Consider the following 16,217-nt stretch of genomic DNA (forward strand, 5'->3'; position numbering starts at 1 on the left):
ATGGGGACTCTGAGTCTGGTGTAAGAGTCGCCATGATAATTTCAATTTTTTGAGTGAAAGGTGATTGTGTGTGTGTGTGTGTGTGTGTGTGTGTGTGTGTGTGTGTGTGTTATTAGGTGCTTATAGTTTTGTGTGGAGGAATAGAGTTGTCCTGCCCCCTTGTGTTATGAGACACAAAGGGAAATGTTCAGTGAGGTCACAGCTGGTTTTAATGATAAGTTCACAGCATCCCCTGATCCAGTGCTTTAGACCTCACTGGGAGTAATTATCATTTTGGCAGGTGCCTACTGCCTCCTCCTGTGTGTGTGTGTGTGTGCACGCACATGCATGCATGTGTGCGTGTGTGCGTGCATGTGTTAATCTAATCTTAGTTAACACCCCTTGCTTGTGTCACCACTTTTCTAGTGTATGTGTGTGTTAATCTAATCTTCAGTTAACACTCCTTGCCTGTATCACCTCCTCATCTCTCCACACACCACACCCTGCACTAAGATTAAGACACCTAACCAACTCTGCTGCTCCATCACCACCAGGGAGGCTCTTTAGTGGCTGGCTACTCCTCAGACACTCCCTTCACCCACAGTCTCATCATTCGCCTGATGGACCCTGAAGATGTTGATGCCTATAGCATGAACCTGGGCTGGAAAACTATAGGTATGTGCTGGAACACTGTGGAAGGGTGCTGGAAGGTTGTATAGGAGAGTTGAAAGATTGTTGATGATTCTGGAAGGTTGTAAAGGAGTTTGGAAAGGTGTTTATCTATTAATGGTGCTAGGAGATTGCAAGGAAAGGGCGGTAGGTTGTAAGGGGAGTGTTAAAAGCCTGTTAGTGATGAACAGAGGTTGCAAGAGAAGCTCAGATGGTTGTAAAGAAGTATTTGAAGGTCATTGATGATACTGAGAGGCTGCAAAAAAGAGGCTGGCAGGTTATAGAAGATTATTAAAAGTTGTTATATTATTAAAAGTTGTTATTGATTCTCAAAGGTTACGATAAAGGCTAGAAAAACACTAGTGACAGAATAACAGTTGACACAACGAAGGAAGACTGCTGATAAGGTAATTAACAATGCATTAACTCTGTCACTGAGATAAACAACAATGCACAGTGCCAAGAATGATGTACAAAATCTTTATAAACACGTACAAGGAAAAAGGAGATAAAAAGAATGGGTTTTGCAATTTGTAGTCCCTATAATGCTTGGAGGCAGCTTGTTCTTACCCGTGAGTGTCTTGTTGTGGGTACCTGTGACTTCCTTGTTGTTGCCTGTGAGTGTTTTGTCTCAAAGTAGCTGGTGATGGAGGAGAGATGTGGCAAATAACAGTGAGAGGCTGAAGAAAATAAGAACATAAGAACACAAGAGAAGCTGCAAGAAGCTGCCTGGTCTACACATGGCAGTCCTTCTACAGAACATGCCTATCTATTTCCACCTATCACCTAATCCACAAATTTGTCTAATCATCTTTTAAAGCTCCCTAATGACTCGGCTCTAACAACCTGATTACTGGGTTCATTCCATTCATCTACCACCTTATTTGAGAACCAGTTCCTTCCTCTCTCTCATTGAAATATTTTCCAGCTTAAACTCATTATTTCTTGTTCTATCTTGATTACTGACCATGAAAATTTTGCTTATATCACCCTTGTACCCTTGTTATAAAGATAGCTACAGGTGTGAAATGAAGGTCTGGTATGTTGCAGGTGTGTTTGGCTATCTCAGGCTGCATGGGCAGGTGTGGGGGAGATCATGGCACAAGCTTGGGGCCACAGTGGAGGTTGGGACCGGCCACATAACTCTGGCCAAGGATCCTGATGCTTCCTGGCTCAATAAGGAGGTGAGTGGAGGGGTGTCAGATGAGGTGAGATCAGGTTAGGTAAGGTCAGGTCAGGTTAGGATATGTAAGGTTAAGTTAGATTAAGTTAGGATTGGTAAGGTTAAGTTATAAGTTAGATTAGGTTAGGTTAGATTAAGAGGCAGAGAGAAGGAGAAGGCATAATAAAGATACAAAGTTAGATTAATTACGTTCAGGTAAGATAAGCTTAAGTTAGGTAAGATTGAGAGGCAGAGAGAATGGGAAAGCTGAATGAGTAGGTTAGGTTAGGTGAGGTTATTAGGTTAGGTTAAGTTAAATAAGAAACTTAAGGTAAGATTAAGTTAGGTGAGATACATGGTAAAGTAAGGTGAAATTAAGTTAGGATAGATTAAGAGACAGAGAGAAGGAGAAAACTGAGTGAGGGGATGCCAGGTTAGATTGGGTTAGGTGAGGTAAGAATAGGTTCAGTCAGAAAGCAAGAAGATCAGAAGGAAGAAGAGGAAAAGCTGTAGTTGTTGGACAGAAATTTTGCATTGGTATTGTTTATTGTGTTTTACTAATATTTTAGAGGTAGTTTGGGAAGGGGAGAGAAGGAAGGGGAAGCACAGGGAAGGAAGGGGAAGGAAAAAGAAGAGTATAATTGGATCATCTATTATATCCCCCTTCTTCTTATTCTCTATTTCTCATTATTTTATTCTGCTTTACTCTCTTTAAGTCTCTCTCTCTTTCCCATGTCTTAGTCCAACTTCTCTTCTTTTCCTTCCATTTACCTCTTCTCAGATTATGTCCCTTTTTCATACTTCTCTCTCCCTCTGCTTTCCTCTCTTCCCCTTCCATTTATCTCTCCTTAGATCATGTCCCTTTTCATATTGTGTTCCTCTCCCATGCCTTGCTCTGCCTCCCATTCTCTCCCTTCACCTCTCACCACACTGCCATTCAGGTGGGTGTGACAACAACAGGAAAAGAGGCAACAGAGAGCGAAGTGAGGCGAGTGGTAGCAATCAATGGTGCCACACTCACCCTAGACTCAGCACTCAAATTCCAGCACCTTGGTGAGTGTTTTGCTCCTTGTCCTTCACTCACTGAAACATTAGTTTAGTCTACACTCCCACCTCTTCTCCAGAATTCCATCTAGCACTTGGTGGAAGTAAGGAGAATGCATAACGTTTGTGGTATATATCAGGTTAAGGAGAAGGAATGCAATGTGTAGTGCCTGAGGGTGTCAAACACAGCATTCTTTGGTAGTCTGATCTTGTAGGAAGAATGGCAGAGAGTAAGATAAATAAGTGAGTGTATGTGAGTGTGACATGCAGTGGGTGCAAGACAGTGACCTGCAGTGAAATGGGAAATCAGAGTGGCTGAAGTATTGGAGAGAATGAGTGAAGTAGAGCATGTAAGGACAGGAATATTTGAGTGTGGTAGATGCAGTGGGTGCAAGACAATTACCTGCAGTTGAATGGGAGGTCAGAGTGTTCAGTATGGGAGAGAATAGATACAGAAGAGCTTGTTAGGACATAAATAAATGAAGCACAGTGGTGGAGGCTTGAGAGAAGGAGATGAGAGGAGAATGAAAGAACCAAAACATATGAGGATAGAAATAAAAAGAGATCCTTCTATCACAGCATTCCATAAACACAAGCATCTGGTATAAGTAGAAAGTAAGTTTGTCATCAGTGAAATCTCTGTCTATTTATCAAGAGAAGACAGAATGAGAAAATTAGAACATGCAAGAAATAAATAGACACTTTCATGACAATCCATAAACACAAGCATCAGATATGAATAGACAGAAGCAAGTGTGTAATCAATGACAGCTTTCTATTTATCAAGAAGAGACAGAATGAGAGGAGTAGAACATTTTTTTTTTTTTTTTTTTTTTTTTTTTATGTAAGAAGGACACTGGCCAAGGGCAACAAAAATCAATAAAAAAAATGCCCACTGAAATGCCAGTCCTGTAAAAGGGTCAAAGCAGTGGTCAAAAATTGGTGGATAAGTGTCTTGAAACCTCCCTCTTGAAGGAATTCAAGTCATAGGAAGGTGGAAATACAGAAGCAGGCAGGGAGTTCCAGAGTTTACCAGAGAAAGGGATGAATGATTGAGAATACTGGTTAACTCTTGCGTTAGAGAGGTGGACAGAATAGGGGTGAGAGAAAGAAGAAAGTCTTGTGCAGCGAGGCCGCGGAAGGAGGGGAGGCATGCAGCTAGCAAGATCAGAAGAGCAGTTAGCATGAAAATAGCGGTAGAAGACAGCTAGATATGCAACATTGCGGCGGTGAGAGAGAGGCTGAAGACAGTCAGTTAGAGGAGAGGAGTTGATGAGACGAAAAGCTTTTGATTCCACTCTGTCTAGAAGAGCAGTATGAGTGGAACCCCCCCAGACATGTGAAGCATACTCCATACATGGACGGATAAGGCCCTTGTACAGAGTTACCAGCTGTGGGGGTGAGAAAAACTGGCGGTGACATCTCAGAACACCTAACTTCATAGAAGCTGTTTTAGCTAGAGATGAGATGTGAAGTTTCCAGTTCAGATTATAAGTAAAGGACAGACCAAGGATGTTCAGTGTAGAAGAGAGGGACAGTTGAGTGTCATTGAAGAAGAGGGGATAGTTGTCTGGAAGGTTGTGTCGAGTTGATAGATGTAGGAATTGAGTTTTTGAGGCATTGAACAATACCTAGTTTGCTCTGCCCCAATCAGAAATTTTAGAAAGATCAGAAGTCAGGCGTTCTGTGGCTTCCCTGCGTGATATGTTTACCTCCTGAAGGGTTGGACGTCTATGAAAAGAGGTGGAAAAGTGCAGGGTGGTATCATCAGCGTAGGAGTGGATAGGACAAGAAGTTTGGTTTAGAAGATCATTAATGAATAATAAGAAGAGAGTTGGTGACAGGACAGAACCCTGAGGAACACCACTGTTAATAGATTTAGGAGAAGAACAGTGACCATCTACCACAGCAGCAATAAAACGGTCAGAAAGGAAACTTGAGATGAAGTTACAGAAAGAAGGATAGAAACCGTAGGAGGGTAGTTTGGAAATCAAAGCTTTGTGTCAGACTCTATCAAAAGCTTTTGATATGTCCAAGGCAACAGCAAAAGTTTCACCAAAATCTCTAAAAGAGGATGACCAAGACTCAGTAAGGAAAGCCAGAAGATCACCAGTAGAGTGGCCTTGACGGAACCCATACTGGCGATCAGATAGAAGGTTGTGAAGTGATAGATGTTTAAGAATCTTCCTGTTGAGGATAGACTCAAAAACTTTAGATAGGCAGGAAATTAAAGCAATAGGACGGTAGTTTGAGGGATTAGAACGGTCACCCTTTTTAGGAACAGGTTGAATGTAGACAAACTTCCAGCAAGAAGGAAAGGTAGATGTTGACAGACAGAGCTGAAAGAGTTTGACTAGGCAAGGTGCAAGCACGGAGGCACAGTTTCGGAGAACAATAGGAGGGACCCCATCAGGTCCATAAGCCTTCCAAGGGTTTAGGCCAGCGAGGGCATGGAAAACATCATTGCGAAGAATTTTAATACCTGGCATGAAGTAGTCAGAGGGTGGAGGAGAGGGAGGAACAAGCCCAGAATCGTCCAAGGTAGAGTTTTTAGCAAAGGTTTGAGCAGAGAGTTCAGCTTTAGAAATAGATGTGATGGCAGTGGTGCCATCTGGTTGAAGTAGAGGAGGGAAAGAAGAAGAAGCAAAGTTATTGGAGATATTTTTGGCTAGATGCCAGAAATCACGAGGGGAGTTAGATCTTGAAAGGTTTTGACATTTTCTGTTAATGAAGGAGTTTTTGGCAAGTTGGAGAACAGACTTGGCATGGTTCCGGGCAGAAATATAAAGTGCATGAGATTCTGGTGATGGAAGGCTTAAGTACCTTTTGTGGGCCACCTCTCTATCATGTATAGCACGAGAACAAGCTGTGTTAAACCAAGGTTTAGAAGGTTTAGGACGAGAAAAAGAGTGAGGAATGTACGCCTCCATGCCAGACACTATCACCTCTGTTATGCGCTCAGCACACAAAGACGGCTCTCTGACACGGAAGCAGTAGTCATTCCAAGGAAAATCAGCAAAATACCTCCTCAGGTCCCCCCAACTGGCAGAGGCAAAACGCCAGAGGCACCTTCGCTTAGGGGGATCCTGAGGAGGGATTGGAGTGATAGGACAAGATAAAGATATGAGATTGTGATCGGAGGAGCCCAACGGAGAAGGAAGGGTGACAGCATAAGCAGAAGGATTAGAGGTCAGGAAAAGGTCAAGAATGTTGGGCGTATCTCCAAGATGGTCAGGAATGCGAGTAGGGTGTTGCACCAATTGCTCTAGGTCATGGAGGATAGCAAAGTTGTAGGCTAGTTCACCAGGATGGTCAGTGAAGGGAGAGGAAAGCCAAAACTGGTGGTGAACATTGAAGTCTCCAAGAATGGAGATCTCTGCAAAAGGGAAGAGGGTCAGAATGTGCTCCACTTTGGAAGTTAAGTAGTCAAAGAATTTCTTATAGTCAGAGGAGTTAGGAGAGAGGTATACAGCACAGATAAATTTAGTATGAGAGTGACTCTGTAGTTGTAGCCAGCAATCCATAGACACAAACACATCAGGTACAAAGACACACATGCAAGTTTGGCATCAATTAAATCTGTGTCTCTCCACCCAGGGGAGATACACACGCTGTCAGACGGCACTTCCATCACACTGGCTGGGGAGGTCGGTCTCCTGAGCCGGAACATTGCGGTGGAAGGAACCACGGAGAACAGCAACGGGGGAAGAATTCTGGTCTCCACAGTCTTCCAGAATGGCAAGCATTATGTTGGTGAGTCTGGAAGATAAGCTGACTGGTGAAGCTTTGGTGAGTCTGGAAGATAAAGCAATAAAGCTTTGGTGAGTTTGGAAGATAAGGCAATAAAGCTTTGATGAGTCTGGAAGATAAACTAGTTGGTGAAGCTTTGGTGAGTCTGGAAGATAAGCTGGTTGGTGAAGCTTTGGTGAGTCTGGATGATAAAGTGATAAAGCTTTGGTGAGTCTGGAAGATATTCTGGTTGGTTAAGCTTTGGTGAGTCTGGAAGATAAGCTGATTGGTAAAGCTTTGGTGAGTTTGGAAGATAAAGTGATAAACCTTTGGTGACTCTGGAAGATAAACCAGTTGGTGAAGCTTTGGTGAGTCTGGAAGATAAGCTGATTGGTAAAGCTTTGGTGAGTCTGGAAGACAAAGTGATAAAGCTTTGGTGAGAATGGAAAATAAACTAGTTGGTGAAGCTTTAGTGAGTTTGGAAGATAAGCTGATTGGTAAAGCTTTGTTGAGTGAAAGATAAGCTGATTGGTAAAGCTTTGGTGAATCTGGAAGATAAAGTGATGAAGCTTTGGTAAGTCTGGAAGATAAAGTGATGTTTTTAATGATGATTTGTTCCATTTTCTTTGAATGCTTACTACTGCTACTACTACTACTACCATTACCACCACCACTGCCACCACCACCACCACTACTATAACAACTACTGCTAAAACAGTTACCACCACACTCCCTGTACCACACTAAGGAAACGCTTCCCTCTCTCACCATGACTGTTTTCAAAGGCCACTGAGATGACTGACCAGGTTCTCAAGAGTGTTTCTCCTGCTGTTAATGTAGAAATCTTGTTCATTTCTCACTAGAACCATAAGAACATCCTTAAAAACCTGTGTAACTTCAAGTACAGCCTTTTCAGAGCAGAGGTGCAGCCAGAAGTTTTTCAGAGTGTGGTCCTTAACATGCACCACCACTAATAAAACCATTACTACTCTACTATTACCACTACATTCCATCCACCATGACCACCACCAATACCATCACCACTACTCCTTTCTGTCCCTCCTTCAGGTTCGGCCCAAGTGGATGGCGTGGAGTTCCGTAACATGGGACAGGAAGGCTTCACCGACATCACTGACCCACGCTACTCCATTGCCTTCCTGGGCCTTGATGCCATTGGTGACCATTCTAGCTACGTCAAGAGGTCATCATTCAATGTCAACTATAATGTGGCTGTTGGGCTCATCAAGATCTTGAACATGGTAGTGGAGGAGAACGTTATCTATCATGTGCTGGATTCAGGTGTGTGTATTTACCTAGTTGTATAGTACAGGGTCCGAGCCAAAGCTCAAACCCTGTACTATACAACTAGGTAAATACACATACCTGAATCCAGCACATGATAGATAACGTTCTCCTCCACTACCATGTGTGTGTGTGTGTGTGTGTGTGTGTGTGTGTGTGTGTGTGTTTTATTTATTTATTTATTTATTTATTTATTTATTTATTTATTTATTTATTTATTTTATTTATTTATTTTTTTTATGTGTGTATTCATATGGTTTTTCTTATTTATTTACTTATCTATTTATTTGTGCTAGATTCAGGTATGTGTGTGTGTGTGTGTGTGTGTGTGTGTGTGTGTGTGTGTGTGTGTGTGTGTGTGTGTGTGTGTATGTGTTTGTGTTTATAGTTTTTAATTAATTATTATTATTTATCTATTTATTTATTTATTTATTTATTTTATTATTATTTTTATTATTATTATTATTTTATTTATTTATTTTTATGTAGGAGGGGCACTAGCCAAGGAAAACAAAATTATAAGAAAAAAGGGCCCACTGAGCTGCTGGTCCCCAGAGTAAAAAGTAGTTGTCAGAAATTACAGGATAAGTGTCTTGAAACTTTCCTCATCAAAGAGTTCAAGTCATAGGAAGGTGGAAATACAGAAGCAGGCAGGGAGTTCCAGTGTTTACCAGAGAAAGTGATGAATGATTGAGAATACTGGTTGATTATTGCATTAAAGAGGTGGACAGAATAGGGATGAGAGAAAAAAGAGTCTTGTGCAATGAGGCTGTGGGAGGAGGGGAGGCATGTAGTCAGCAAGATCAGAAGAGCAGTTAGCATGAAAATAGCGGTAGAAGATAGCTAGAGATGCAACATTGCGGCAATGAGAGAGAGGCTGAAGACACTCAGTTAGACGAGAGGACTTGATGAGACGAAAAGCTTTTTACTACCTTTCCTTTAATTAATCATACATGTTTAGTAATTTGTGTAACAGAAACCATTCATAAAGTGGAAATTCATTAATGAAGTCACTAGTGCACTTCCTCTCCTCATTTCCCTCTCATTTTCCATCCCTCTGGCAGGCATAAGAGACGAGACAGGCTCCAACACCTACAGGTGGAACCTCATCACAACTGTGTTCTTCCTGGGGACTTATGAAGACAGACAGGAAACAGAGAACTTGAATTGGAGTGTTGCCTTTCAGCTGGACAATGCACCCAACACTGTACTGACTGGCAATGTTGTTGCTGGTACATAACAACTTCTGTGTCTTGTGTTGGTGAAGGATATTGGGGAATGTGTGTCAAGACATCGGTTATTTGTTGTGGTGTGTTTGTCTTTTTTAGTCCTTGTGGTGCTGACTCTTGTCTCTCATGGTGTTGTACAGGTGCAGAACAGGCTGGCTACAAGACCCTTGGAGAGCTGTGCAAGGACACAACTTGGTGGATGGGGAATGAAGTGCACAATGCAATTTATGGAGTCATGGTGAGAGACGGAGACTGAGAGGTGCAAGAATAATTTATAGTATTTTTAGTGCTGCCATACACTGCTGCAAACTTTGCATTGTTGTGTGCAGGCATAGAGAGAGAGAGAGAGAGAGAGAGAGAGAGAGAGAGAGAGAGAGAGAGAGAGAGAGAGAGAGAGAGAGAGAGAGAGAGAGAGAGAGAGAGAGAGAGAGAATGAGACAGTGTGAGAGATAGAGAAGTTTTGGTGCTACTAGTGCTACTGTACCTTGTTCCTGCCACCTTTTTGTTGCTGTGTGCAGATGTAGTGAGAGAGAGAGAGAGAGAGAGAGAGAGAGAGAGAGAGAGAGAGAGAGAGAGAGAGAGAGAGAGAGAGAGAGTCAGTAGCATTAGCAGTGTTGTCCTAACCCTTGTATACTGTGCAGCTATGGAAGAAGGGAGGCACGGGGCCACTGACAGACTGCTGCAGACTCAACAACTTCTACACCTGGAGAATCTCAGACACAGGCTTCTATGTCCAGCACTATGCCAGCTCCCTCATCACTAATGTAAGCTGGAGGAAGAGGAGGAGGAGAGACACTATAAATTCCAAAAATGCTGTAATATATTGTCCTTAAGACCCCAAGACCTAAGAGAAAATTTATAGATGCATTGAAGGAAGACATGCTTGCACTAGGTGTGACTGAGGAAGGCTTCTTCTCTCCCAGGTTGTCTCTGTGGACAGTCCCCTGGGAGCAATGCAGATCATCTATGAGCCAGATTCACTGAGTCACAAGTTCCACCCCAAGACAGCCAATGCCAGTCACTCCCTGTTTGTGGGTGTCTCCCCATCACACACTTGTGAATACCAAGTCCCGGATAATGAAGTTCTATGGAGATAAATTTTTTGGCGGAGGCGTCGGCGGAGGAAACACTGGCATCCTCTTAGCATCATTCACCTCTGGATCTAATAGTAAGTTGTAGGGCTGGGAAGGATTCTATAAAACAGGTAATCGCAAATCTGATTACTTGCCCTGTTGGATTCGTGAGATTTGAACCTTCCATGAATCCGATGCACTCTTAAGTTCTTAACAAGCCCCAGGCACCCGAGATTCTTCCTATTGTCTGCCAGGCACGAGATTCGTTGGTGTTTGCAAGGGAATCCAAACGAGAGAATCCAGGATTCCCCTCCACCTGTTACAAACATCACGACTCTCTCCCTTTGGCTAGAATTTGCCAAGATGCAGACTGTGTTTCCCATGATGCTTACCAAGGATATATATATATATATATATATATATATATATATATATATATATATATATATATATATATATATATATATATATATATATATATATATATATATATATATTATATGAAGAATTCCATGATATAAATATGCAATCATGAAAATACATGTGCAGTTATAGTTGAGTGAGACACACTTCAGCAAGGTGAAGGGCGCACACTATAAGTAACCATTCAGATTGCTATTACTTTCATTAATTTACTTTAAATGATATAAGGATGTTATAGTTATTCATACACATTTATGATAGACTTTCCATTTATTGACAAATAGGGTACATTATTTCCAAATGTTTTCTTGATACATTAACATTATTTTTGGCATCATAATTGTTTTTGCTATTTTAAGAATAACAGTAAGAAAGTAGTAACAAAAGAGTCCTCCTCTACTAAAGTTTGGAAATGAGAGAAAAAAAAATCATATTGTTCCAGACATCACAGCATATTTCCATGAATTAAAATACTTCTCTCCTTATCATAGTCAATAATTTCCTTAATATTGCATTGGATTTCATTACATTAATTTCCTTAATATTTCCTTACAATTACAATGGATACTAGATAAGCATATGATTACATCCATACATGATTTTTCATACAGATAACATTCAACTTAACATTTCATGTATTTGATGTTAACAAGTGGAAAATAAGAAAATATATACAATAAAATCATGTCCATCACAGAATATATTATCACATCAGTTCCGTAAAAAAAAGGAAAAAAAAAAATCTATATCACAGAAAATAATTTAATTAGTACTACAGTATGACTAGTTGTATGACCACATAAAAGTTTCCATGAAAACAAAATGCATGCAATACTATAGAACAAAAAGGCATCTAGAAGGATATCACTTGGCACTGGTAGGAAGCGGCTCTTCACATGTTCTTATTAAGGAAGAGAATCATATTTATATTCCCTTCCTTAAGGCTGCTCTGCCTGTGGGAGATAAGCTCCCCTGCCTTGGAAAAGAGTCTTTCTGAGGGAACAGATGAGGCAGGAATGAATAAAAATTTCTTGGCCACTTCACTTAACTTGGGGAAGAGGGTTTCGTGTTGCTTCCACCACGCCAGTGGATTGCTGTCCCTGCATAAATGAGGCTCCTCAAAGTATCTTCTCAGCTCAATAGAAGGGCCTGTGGATGGCTGAGGTGATGAACATGCCAGATTATGCATTTTCAAATCAAATTTACACCAGTGATTTTTTCTTTGGTTTTGTTGTGGCAGTTACTGGCTTTGGTACTGTAGTGACCAAACATATTGCTTGTTTTGGAATTGATAGCTCCACATAATCCCAAATGGGCGCATTTCTGCCATGCTTGGCTGCCATCATGCAGAACCACTGTTTTTTATTAAATTCAGGGTATTTACAGAAAGTCCCTTAAAACAAAAGTAGACTACTCAACTCGAGATGCACGGCTTTGGGGAGACCTACATAAAAGCAGGATAGTTACTGAAATAAATTTTTGCTATTATTATGCAGGTAAAAAGTTGTTGTAAAACAGTGTTAGAAGTAACTATACATAATCATATTAGGTATGCATATACCCATGGAAACAACTACCATAGGTTCCCCCCCATCAGTCCTCAGCCTTGACTGATAGCTCTGCCCACGTCATGTCCTATATGTATGCCATGGTATGACGTTACATGAAATTGGCGTATCAGTTCCAACGAAAGAGATGGTGACTTTAGCAACACTATAAGCTTCGACATGTTGCTAGCGTACACAAGTAAATTTCATAACTAGTCCCTCAGACCTCATTGTTTATATGCTCCAAAAGCATGATTAATAACATCATACAGACTATATTAATGAACAAATCAGTTTACTCTTACGTTGTTCTCCATAACTATTTTTACTCACGAATTAAGAGACCTCGTCTGAGGACTGGATTCTACACCAGATTCTAGAATCCTGACGCAGTAATTGGATTTGTATCGCTTCTCAGGATTTTACAGATTCGGATCCAGTAATCATCTCCCGCCCAGCCCTAGTGAGTTGGGTGTTTGTTGTGAGAACTTTTGTTATGTATTCATATGTAGTGTCTATGATATCCATGCTCTGACATAAGAAAAGGTGTGATGGACTCTTCCTCTCCTCCTGTTCCTGTTATTTTCACTTGCATAGAACCAGAATGGCTTCTAGAGAGGAGCATGAAGACACCTCAGAAAATAGATTAAACTTTGGGCTTGATAAAATTACCGAAGCTTACTCAAATAAAATGTGCCATTACAAAGTGATAGTTATATGGTCCACCCTAATACACCCCAGGAGCTCAGGCACAGCACAGCTGACTACATCTGATCCCTAAACACTTGACACTTGCATTCCCCCACAGTGGCACCTCTCATGACCTTCAGTAACGCTGGCACTTACCCAGCACTCTACGGCTCCACACACTTTGAGGGTCTCACGTTCCACAACTTCCGTGACACCGACTGCGGGCGAGGCATTGCTCTCATGGTGAACCCTCAGTCAGAGGACGCCAACCACCCCGCATTTGTCAAGGGTCTCTTGTTCCTCAACACACCACAGGAGAACTACATGTACATTCCTAGGCCTAACTTGAGCAGCATTGATCCGTCAGAGTGTGTGGATACGGACTGTGATGGACTAAAGAAGGTGGTGGTGACGGATGTTGATGGATCTCTGCTGGGTTAGTGTGGATTTACATGTGTGTGTGTTAATATAGTTTTGGTATACTGGATTTGAACTACACTGTTCTTTATGTATATCATTCTAGTTTAGCCAATGGACACTCTATGTATCTATCATCTCCAGTACATTCCAAGTATCTGTATTTCTATGTAGTGAAGCTGATCTCTATCTCAGCTATTTCTTATATCCTCTTAAGTATCTAGAATCCCTTTGTTACTGGAATAACATCTCTTTTTTATCCATTTTTCCTTATACATCCACCTCTCCCTCACATCACATTCTCTCTCTCTCTCTCTCTCTCTCTCTCTCGCTCTCGCTCTCGCTCTCGCTCTCTCTCTCTCTCTCTCTCTCTCTCTCTCTCTCTCTCTCTCTCTCTCTCTCTCTGCAGGTGAAAAGGATGCCACAGTAATCTCTCAGGCTGACTGGGAGTGGGACGGAGATCCTCGGAGGGGCATTGGAGATTACCGCATTCCTCTTCCAATCAGACAGAATCCTGACAGATCCCAGATTGAGGCAGCTGACAAGTTTCCGAATAAAGGTACAGTGTGTGTGTGTGTGTGTGTGTGTGTGTGTGTGTGTGTGTGTGTGTGTGTGTGTGTGTGTGTGTGTGTGTGCATATTTACCTAGCTGTATTTACCTAGTTGTATTGTACAGGATACGAGCTAAAGCTCATTTGAGGGCATCAGGACCATAGAGACTCAAGTGTCATTTTTTTTTTAAATTGAGAAAACTGTATCTAAAGTTTATCAACAATAACACCACTTCTAAGAAAGATATAAATTTCAACTAAGTTTCAGATAAAAACCCTGGTCTTCAAAATTTTTTTACCTAAAATTTAAAAAAATCATAAGTTGCATATGCACACTGGCATGTAAAATATAACTCCTCCCTTTAAGTTTGTGTATATATTTTTGCATGACCTGGAATTTGAACCTTAATGAAATGTTTTACCTGAAGTAAATAATGAAATTATTAACATCTTCCTGATATCACAAGAAAAAATAAAATAGTATGACAATAGTAATAATAATAATAACTAATAATAATAATAATAATAATAATAATAATAATAATAATAATAAATAATAAATAATAATAATAATAAAAGTATAATAGACTCAGAGTTTTGAAAAAATAGTAAATACTAGTATTGGTACTGCAGTACATTAGTTACTTAAAAGAAAGCAACAAATTGAAGGGTGAATGAATGTTATGTTAGAGGAAGTCATGAGTTAGTAATAGTAGTGAGACAAAGGATTAACAGGTGGCACTGGTTAGTCACAGGTAAAGATTGGGTATGAAGGAGGTTTGGGCAGGACTGTGTGAGGAAGCGTGAGGAGGGGTAGTAAGCAGTGCAGTGGTTGACTCCGGGTGACGTGTTTCTTCTGGAGAAAAACACTGATTGAGCAAGAGATGGTTATGCACTGTGCATCACACACTCCCACTGGTTGGCTCCCTCTCGCTGGGCTTGAGCCTGGCTGGTCTTGAATGAATGCACCCCTTAGTTCAACCAGCCCACACAACACTTGAATCCCATATCAATAAGTTGTTGTGACTCCATTTGCTACTTCAGGACCTTCAACCATATGGAAGCTGAAAAACAGTGTTGCAAATGTCATAGCTGGACAGAGGAAGAGTTGCTAATTCTTTTGATGTATGTAACTCCATATTTGGGGAGGTGATGCTTGAGCCCCTATGGTCCTGATGTCATTTGACCTGTCTCCATAGCTGCAGTTATCCAGTTTCTCTTTAAATTTGCTTACACTAGCAACTGTAAAACTATTACAGCTTAAACTATTCCAGAGATCAGTGCTTTGGTATAGGAAACTATATTTCTTGATGTCACTGAGACATTTACTCTTCTTAATCTTTTTGCATGTCCTCTTCTACATCTTGTTCCCTTATTTACATGTATCTCCAAAACTTGTCGGTCTAACTTTTCCATACTGTTTATTGATTTGCACACTGTTATTAAGTCTCCCCTTTCTCTTCTCTCTTCCAGTGTTATTAATCTCATTCTTACAGTCACTCCTCATAAGTCTTTTCCTTCAATTCTGGCACCATCTTTGCTGCTGTCCTCTGCATTCTTTCCAGTTTCCTCAGTTGCTGCAGTGTACTCTAACTCAGGGCATAATCATGGTTGTAATTATTTTTTTCGTCATATTCATGTCCATGTAGGTAAAAGCCACTCTAATGTTACTAAAAATCCTCTATGCATGGCCAAAATTCCCACATGTGCTTCTCTGGTGACAGTGTGTCCTGGATAATCACCCACAAATCCTTTTCCTTATTACTTTTCTTTATCATATCTTCCCCCTTTTTATAGTTCTATGTAGGTCTCCTTGTACTTTTCCTGTGTGTGTGTGTGTGTGTGTGTGTGTGTGTGTGTGTGTGTGTGTGTGTGTGTGTGTGTGTGTGTCAGATATCCACACAGCTCTACAACACACACTTGCATGCACACTGCACCCAAACCAGGCACTTAAGAAACTAAAGACTTATTGTTGTTTGAGATCCCTTAACACTCCCCATACTCTCCTTTTGTCTCATCCCACCTTTTGTCTCATCCCACAGGCATTGTCCGTGATGCTTCCTGTGCTGTGGTTCCATCGTGGCAGGCATGGAAGTGCTTCTCGCTGCGTTGCCGCCTCATGATCATTGAGAGCATAGACACAGACACAGGGGTGCGGCGCCTCTCCCCCATCGCCCTCATTGCCAACCCTGGTGAGCAATACAAGTCACCTTCTCCTCTTGTCCCCATAAATCTGTCGATGTGCCAGACTTTTATCTTGTTCCTTTAAATCTATTTACCAGATTGTCAATTCCACTTGGGATTTTTTGTAAGTGTCATTAATGCCGCCGCCTCCTCCTCCTCCTCCTCCTCCTCCTCTCCAGGCCCCAGTGGGTACGTGGACCTCCTCCTCCTCTTCCTCCT

At 41.3% G+C, this 16,217-nt stretch overlaps 2 protein-coding genes across 4 annotated transcripts in view; both read left to right on the forward strand.

Annotated features, from left to right (window-relative positions):
* The window catches only part of LOC135097694 (fibrocystin-L-like), a 28,471-nt gene extending 26,640 nt beyond the window's left edge, over window positions 1–1,831 (forward strand). The window contains exon 15 of one of the 2 annotated variants that reach the window (XR_010265982.1): window positions 1,699–1,831. The gene's annotated coding sequence lies outside the window, so the exon portion shown is untranslated. Of the gene's footprint in view, window positions 1–533; window positions 654–1,698 lie in introns of those variants that run through there. The other variant, XM_063999655.1, reaches the window with a different exon arrangement.
* Window positions 1,832–10,183: 8,352 nt separating this feature from the next.
* The window catches only part of LOC135097696 (fibrocystin-L-like), a 6,603-nt gene continuing 569 nt past the window's right edge, over window positions 10,184–16,217 (forward strand). Inside the window, exons 1-5 of one of the 2 annotated variants that reach the window (XM_063999658.1) lie at window positions 10,184–10,282; window positions 12,966–13,283; window positions 13,674–13,823; window positions 15,857–16,006; window positions 16,178–16,217. The exon at window positions 16,178–16,217 is cut by the window's right edge and continues 569 nt beyond it. In XM_063999658.1, coding sequence (XP_063855728.1) covers window positions 10,192–10,282; window positions 12,966–13,283; window positions 13,674–13,823; window positions 15,857–16,006; window positions 16,178–16,217 — 749 coding nt within the window. In that variant the 5' untranslated portion in view covers window positions 10,184–10,191. Of the gene's footprint in view, window positions 10,283–12,965; window positions 13,284–13,673; window positions 13,824–15,856 lie in introns of both variants that reach the window. The other variant, XM_063999659.1, reaches the window with a different exon arrangement.

The sequence above is a fragment of the Scylla paramamosain genome, unplaced genomic scaffold, assembly GCF_035594125.1.
Source record: "Scylla paramamosain isolate STU-SP2022 unplaced genomic scaffold, ASM3559412v1 Contig29, whole genome shotgun sequence".
Taxonomy (NCBI): Eukaryota; Metazoa; Arthropoda; class Malacostraca; order Decapoda; family Portunidae; genus Scylla; species Scylla paramamosain.